The 7109-nt window shown below is 47.0% G+C and overlaps 1 protein-coding gene across 3 annotated transcripts; it reads left to right on the top strand.

Annotated features, from left to right (window-relative positions):
- The first annotated feature begins 678 nt into the window (after nucleotides 1-678).
- LOC143906545 (uncharacterized) lies at nucleotides 679-6812 on the top strand. Of its 3 annotated transcripts, none has more exons than XM_077422692.1 (2): nucleotides 679-1964; nucleotides 2042-6812. In XM_077422692.1, exons 1-2 carry the CDS (start codon nucleotides 1866-1868, stop codon nucleotides 2168-2170), a joined length of 228 nt encoding a protein of 75 aa, XP_077278818.1. In that variant the 5' UTR covers nucleotides 679-1865; the 3' UTR covers nucleotides 2171-6812. The 3 variants fall into 3 exon arrangements, with proteins under 3 accessions (XP_077278818.1, XP_077278816.1, XP_077278817.1); XM_077422690.1 differs by having other exon boundaries at nucleotides 685-1964; XM_077422691.1 differs by having other exon boundaries at nucleotides 694-1964.
- The last annotated feature ends 297 nt before the right edge of the window (nucleotides 6813-7109 follow it).

Here is a 7109-nt window from a genome sequence, read left to right as displayed (position 1 = left end):
ACGGAGCGTTCAACCGTTTTCGAACGCGACTCAAAAATATTTAAGCGGCACGATGGACTTCCGCGTTCCGTTAAAACTCTTTGCGGCGAACGTTTGCACCACAGCGCGCGTCGTACATTTTCGCCGCGTCGTTGTTCCTCGCCGGCGTAACGGCACACGATAAGGTGAAGGGCATCATAAGAAGCTGTAAAACCCTAGTAGTACTTTTCGTTGGACGATGGATATAAAATACTCTAGTAGAAAGCATATACGAAAAGGAGAAGAGATGGAAGAGGGAAGAAGGAGAAAGAAGAGGGGCGGGGGAGAGAAAGAGCGACAAACCGTTTCGCCGTACATAACGCACCGACATACATGCACTCGGTCGTGTTACGTGTGAAACAACGCAGTAGCCACGCATCTTTCACCACGTCGTGTTCGTTCCCCCCCAAAAAACGTGAAGTCTGCGTGGCCCGTGCAACAGTTCGAGCGTGTTATTCCCTAACGTGTTTGCGCGTTTTCGGGCTGGGTTCGTCCGCGGTGACGAGCGTGGAAAGCACCTCTATGAAGAAGTTGGCCGGACAACTTCAACGTCGCGAAGACAACATCTTTCTGCTGCGTTTACTTTCGATGCTGTATCAACGGTTCGTAACGCTTACACATGTCCCGCTTCGTTGAACGCTATCCTTGTATTTTTTTGACGTTCTCCTAAAAAGTCAACAACGCAACGCGGTTTTAGTTCTTTTGCGCACTTTTTCCGTTTTTCTCCTTTCACGGTTCTGAAAACTGGAGGTCCTCACTTGTTTCATCGTGAACAACTTTCCGCACGTCGTTCGCGCTAGTTCGTGTTAAGCGTGCAACTGGATCTTGCGTATGAACTTTCCTACATTTCGCCGAACATACAACGTCTTGTTGGTTAACGCGGACAGACCCATCTAGAATCTTAAAATACAGGTACACGGTACGGTATACAACCGTATTTTTTCTCGTGTAGTTCTTCGTTTGTCTTCATTTACGTCTCCGTAGTCCGCGTTGAACATGTGTTAGCGTTAACATCTACGGTTGCACGGTCAACTGTAAAAGTCACGGGGCTTTTTTTATACGTGTTTTCATTTTCCGCAAAAAATGCGTCCGTTGATTGTTGCATACTCGCGCTCGCATTCTCACTCGTGTAAAGCGTTTGTGGTTCCGTTTTTTTTTGCTCGCTGCGCTCGCATTCTTACTCGTGTAAAAAGCGTTTGTGCGTCACTTTTTTTCGCAACGGTACTAGCCGTTAAGTCGGAATCTTCCGTATTATTCACTTTAACGTCAACGTAAACGGCGACGCGTGTAATATGTTTTTTCATATGTTGACATACGTCGTACGAACGGTGTAAAAACGTAGACGCGTCGGTTTTCGAGTTTTCTTTAAAAAAAAAAATCCTTCGTTTTAGTGCATCGACATGAAACGCGGTTCTTACGTCGTACGTAAACGTTAAAAAGCTAGATTAGGTTCGGAACGTCTTTGCAACAAAACGTTCTAAAAGCGACCAACGACGGGAGATAAAACGTTTTAAACACTTCCGCCCTCTGTTAGGGGAGGTTCCCCTTCTCGGAAGTACTCCAAACTGATGTAGGTTTCTTCTGAGAAAACGTGTTACGTTTTAAAGCAAAAAACGTTCGGAGACGCGCGTAAACACAGAAGATATTACGTTTTTTTTACTTTTCGCCATAGTTTAGAGGTAGTTTGGGGGTGTTGTGTATCGTCGTCTTTCTTTTCGTTTTTTTTATAAACGTATGTATAAAAACGTGCATGTTAACAGACGCTAAAAGATTTTTCGTTTCGTTGCTTAGCAACGTTGCAAACTTCAACCTGCATCCATGGCGGTGGCGGGCAAGAGTTAGGAGACATGAAGGAAAACACGGACGACGCTTATCGACAGTCATTTGACGAAATGATGTTCAAGAGGTTCTTCGTCACTTTAAAGGCGACCGAAAATGTTTTTCAGGTACGCGCGCGACAGTGTACTCCGTTTCGCCATGTACGAAACGTTTTTCCGCACATGTTTCTCTTCTGCGTTTCCAGGATGAACGAAGACGAAAATATATCTGTACGTCAGTCGCGCCGCTAACGTACAAGACTTACCTAGCACATCTGCAAAACAAGGTCTTCAAGTTGCGACACTGCTACGGCGAAGACGTGAACACCAACTAACGAGGCGTTTGTACGTTTTGTTTAAAAAGAAGTTTAAGAAGCGGCGTCGATTTTCGATGTTTCGACGTTTACGTGAAGTTGTCGGCGCGCGTTTTTGTCGTTTTTCGAAGTGTCGTCCGTCGCAAAACGTGACTCTTTTTGGGAACTCTAGAGTGGCGTTACCCCCTTTAGGTAAAGATGTCTCGGGTACAGTTAGCCCCGCAGAGCGGAAAGTTACAACGAACGTAGTAACGCGCTTTAAAAGTCGTCAAGTGTTTAAAGCGCGTCACCTCACCTACGTGGGTCACGGGCTTGCCTCAAACAGTGCCGCGTGCGTAAAGCTACCCCGCGTGGTGCATGGGCTCGCCTTCAAACGTCGTCTGACGGTGTAAAGTGCGTCACCTCACCTACGTGGGTCAGTGGGTCAGTGGGTCAGCATGGAAGACTAGGTCAGTTTCACCGTTAAAACGCGGCGACCGTCCGCGCGTTTCGCCGACCGGACTGCGGCAGCTGATTTTCTCGAACGCGCCATTCGGTACAACGGACTCGTCGCGTTTTCGGCTCTCGTTGAACGACTTTGAAAATACACTTGCGGCCTTTGACTAGAGCGGCAAACTTTACCATGTGTCCGAAAACGCAACTTTCTCCTGCAAGCTTAACCGCGTCTTGTGCGTGCGAGTCGTTGCGACCACGCTCGAACTGATCTGTAGAGTTTTTCGTACGTTAACGGCAAACGGCAAACGTTTTTGCGCCAGAGCCCCGCAGAGGCCCTCGTCGCCCTTGACGGCGGCTGGTTTCTATGCGGTTAGTTTGACTGTCCGGACTAGTTTTCCGTAACTAGACATTGGATAGTAACGAGAAAAACTGACTTGCCCCGCGCTTTTTTTTGGCGCTGACGTTCCCGACGGTATACAACCCGTGTTATTACTTCGACGAGCGTGCGGCTAGTGCCTATCCAGAAGTACTGGATACGGAAGACTGAACGTAACCTCTACGACTAACCATCTTACACTAAATAGCGTAGGGGTATTGAACGAAGTTAAAGTTTAACGGTTTCCGACAGGTTCGGTCGGGTTAAAGTCGAGTAAAAAGTTACGTTTTACACTTTTAACCCAAAGCGTACGGTGATAAGTTACGGAGCAGCCCCCTGACACGACTGTAGTTTTTGTGTCTACGTACGGTCCGCGTGGCGCTGGTGACATTCATGCCGTGAGATATATCGATATGTACAAATATAGAAAGAAAAAAGATCGAGGAAATGATGTGCAAACGACAAAACTACATTTTTAATCGTATGCTACGAAATAAATAAACAAATATATACACGATATGTATATATATACAACCTATACACATAAATTATAAATATAAAATATATAATATATCATTTTTGTTAAAATTATACAAGTTAAAATAGAAAATAAAAAAGAACGTATTAGATAAATATATATGGTAAAAATAAAATACAGAAATAACAAATGATACATTTTCTATTTAACTTTCATAAAAAAGTTGACAGTTTTTTTAACTTGCCGGTTAATTTTTTTTCTTGATTTTTTTTTTATTTGTGTGTTGTCGCATACGCATACGTATATAAAATTCTATAATAAGTGATAATATTTTATCAACCGGGACTTCCGTTTCCGGTTGGTTAGGTGTGAGTTGGCGATTTTTGCGAACAAAAAGCGAAGTGCGAGTGTGAGAGATAGATCGAGTGAGAGAGTGTGGCGAGTGAGAAGTGAGCACGGTGAAAGAAAGGGAAGGTGTGAGAGTGGAGGCAGCGCGGAGGATAGGGGAGGAGAATCCGTGGAGGCGGAGGAGAATTGGGAAGGTTGAGGTTAAAGAGACAAGCGTAGAAGGGGAAGGATAGAGAGCGCGAGAGTGAAAGGCTAGGGAATTTTGGGGATTTCGGGATAACGCGGGGAAGTAGTACGGCCGTAGAGTAGAGGATAGATGGCGCAGTTTGCGGATAGGTTTGGGAAAGAGAGACGCGGAAGTACGGGGAATCAAGATGAGCTTTCCAAGAGAAAAGGGAGTATAGACGAGCTGTTTAAGAGGAAGAGGGATAAAATGGAGAAGGAAGATGGTGCGGAAGGGGGAAGAGGACGAGGACTTCTCGAAGAGAAGTAACAACACGGCGAAAACGCCACCAGGAGGGGCAGGGGGGGAGGATATGGATGTGAAGGGGTTGTTGAGAGGAATAAGGGAGGAGATGAGGGAGGGGTTAAGAGGAGTGAGAGAGGAGATAAGAGAGGTGGCGAAAGGGCAAAAGGAGGTAATGATGGAAGAAGTAAAGAAAATAAAAAGCGAACTGAGGGAGAGAGAGGAGAGGTGGAGAAGGAAGAGAGGAGAGCTTCAGAAAAGAATAGAGGACATGGAACGAAAGCTGGAGGGGATGCAGATGGAGGTAAAGGGAGGAGGTCTTGGGGGAGGAAGAGGTAGAGAGGAAAGCGGAGGAGGGTTGAGGGAGGAGGGGAGGGGAGAGGCTGATTGGAAGGAGAGGGTGAAAAGGCTGGAAAGGAGGTACGAAGTAAAGGAGAGGGGAGAAAGGAGAAGAAACATTCTGATAAAAGGAGTGAAGGAAGATGCGGGAGGAATAAAGGGGGGAGTGGCGGAGGTGATGAAAAAGTTAGGCGTGGAGGTGAAGATAGAGGAGATTAGAAAAATAGAGGCGGGGAGAAGAGAGAAGGGGGGTATGGCATTGGTGAAAGTGGGAAGTGAAGAAGAGAAGGCGAAAATAATGAGAAATAAGTGGAAACTGAGAGACGAAAATACGTGGATAGACGAAGACTTGACATGGGAGGAAAGAAGGATAAAATGGAAGATAAACCAAGTGGCATGGAAGGCAAGAGGAGAGGGTAAAAGGGTACGGATAGGGATGGGAAGGGTATGGATAGAGGGGGAATGGTGGGTGTGGGATGAGGTAAGAGGTGTGCTTAGGAATGGCAGAGAGAGGTGCTGGGAGGAAGGGCAAGGGAAAGGAAAAGAAAGTGAAAGAGAGGAAGAGCAAAGGCAGGGGAAGTAGAGGAGGGAGAGGGAACGGGTAGGGGGGAAGAAAAAGGAGCAGAAATTGAGAAGGATAAGAGAGAGGAACTGGGTGGAAGAGTGGGAGAAAAAGAGGGAGAGGAGGGAGAGAGGAGAGGGAGAGGGGAGGGAAGTAGTATTTATAAGGTGGCCTTTTGGAATGTGGCGGGGCTAACAAATAAAGATAAAGAGTTTTGGAAAAGGCTGGAAGATTGGGACGTAATGGTGTTATGCGAAACATGGGTGGACGGTAAGGGGTGGGAAAGGATAAAAGAAAAGATGCCAAGAGGCTACGTATGGGAAGTGCAGAGAGCAGGGAGGAAGAGCCGGAAGGGAAGGGCGATAGGAGGAATGATAGTAGGGGTGAGGGTAGAGATCAAGATGGAAAGAGAGAAGACGAAAAAAGATAAGGAAGGGATGGTATCAATAAAAGTGAAACTTGGAAAAGAGTGGTGGAGGGTAGTGGGAGTATATATAAATAAGGATATGGACCGGAAGTTGGAAGACCTGAAAGAATGGGTGGAGGAGATTGAGAGGGGAGTGAGAGTGCTGATAAGAAAGGATTTTAACGCAAAGACCGGAAAAGAACGAGGGTTCGTGGAAGAGGGAAAAGAAGAGAGGGGGGAAGGAGAGAGGAGATCGAAGGATGGCAAGGTAAATGGGGAGGGAAAAAAGCTGTGTAGATTCTTGGGGGAACGTGGGTGGGCGATTTTTAACGGAGGAATAAGAGGAGATGAGGAAGGAGAATGGACGTATACAGGGGGAAGAGGGGAGTCGGTGATTGACTACGTGTTAGGGGACAGGAGGACAAGGGAAAGGGTAGAACGGGTGGTGGTAGAAGAGAAGGTCGATTCAGACCATCAGCCAGTGACGGCGTGGGTGGAAGGGTGGGAGGAAGGTATGGATAAAGGGAAGGGGGGAAGGAGCGGAAGTGGGAGAGGGGACTGGTCAGAAGAGGGCAAGGAAAAATTTAGAAAGTTAATGGGGGACAGGCAAGCTCGGGGAGGGGGAGTGGAGGAGGAGTGGCAGGGGTTGAAGGGGAGGATAAGGGAGGTATTAAGGGAAGTGAATGGGAGGGGCAAAAAAAGCGGAGGAAGGGGCTGGTGGGATGAGGAATGTAGGGAGGGAAAAAAGAGAGTTGGCAACATGTTAAGGAAATGGAGAAGGGAAGGGGAGAAAGGGACAGTTACAGGGAGAAAAAACAGCGATACAAGAAGCTATGAAAGGAAGAAAAGAAGAGAAGTGGAGAAATAGGAAGAGGAAGTAAAGGAGGTCAGGACGGAGGGGCAGGTACGGAAGGTGGTAAACAGGGAGAGAAAGAGGAGAAGAAGGGTGAATGAGGGAATTAGTATGCAAAAATGGGATGGGTACTTTAAAGAGCTGTTGGGAGGAGTGAATGGGAAGGTGGTGATGGGAACAAGAAGAGGGGAGGGAAAGGAAGAGGAGGAGGAAGAGGAGATAAGGAGAGAAGAGGTGTGGGAGGTAGTGAGGAAGCTTAGAGAGAGAAAAGCGATGGGAAGTGATGGAATTCCAAATGAGGTTTGGAAGTTTGGAGGGGAGGTAGTGAAAAAATGGTTATGGGAAGTGTGTAATAGAGTGTGGAAAGGAGAGGGTTGGCCGGAAGATTGGAGGGAGGGAATTATAGTGCCTATAGGAAAAAAGGGGGAGGGGGAGAGAGTGGGGGACTACAGAGGGGTGACGTTAGCACAAACGGCATACAAAGTGTATGCTGCCGTGTTGGCGGAAAAGTTGAGGAAGGAGGTTGAAGAGAAGGGCTTGCTGCCACCGAGTCAGACAGGGTTTAAAAGAGGGGTTAGGACCACGGACAACATTTACGTACTGAATTACCTGATAAACAGGCAAGTAAATGGGAAGAAAGGGAAGATGGTGGTGATGTTCGTGGACTTAAAAGCAGCTTTTGACTCGGTGGACAGGA

Source organism: Temnothorax americanus, unplaced genomic scaffold, assembly GCF_048541705.1.
Source record: "Temnothorax americanus isolate GAGA-0224 unplaced genomic scaffold, ASM4854170v1 Scaffold73, whole genome shotgun sequence".
Lineage (NCBI taxonomy): Eukaryota > Metazoa > Arthropoda > Insecta > Hymenoptera > Formicidae > Temnothorax > Temnothorax americanus.
The sequence above is the reverse complement of the archived record's forward strand: the minus strand, read 5'-3'. Positions and strand labels throughout refer to the sequence as shown.

What these genes read in the sequence shown, in the direction of transcription:
- LOC143906545 (XM_077422690.1), top strand. Translation starts at nt 5,396, where the DNA reads ATGGTGTTATGCGAAACATGGGTGGACGGTAAGGGGTGGGAAAGGATA.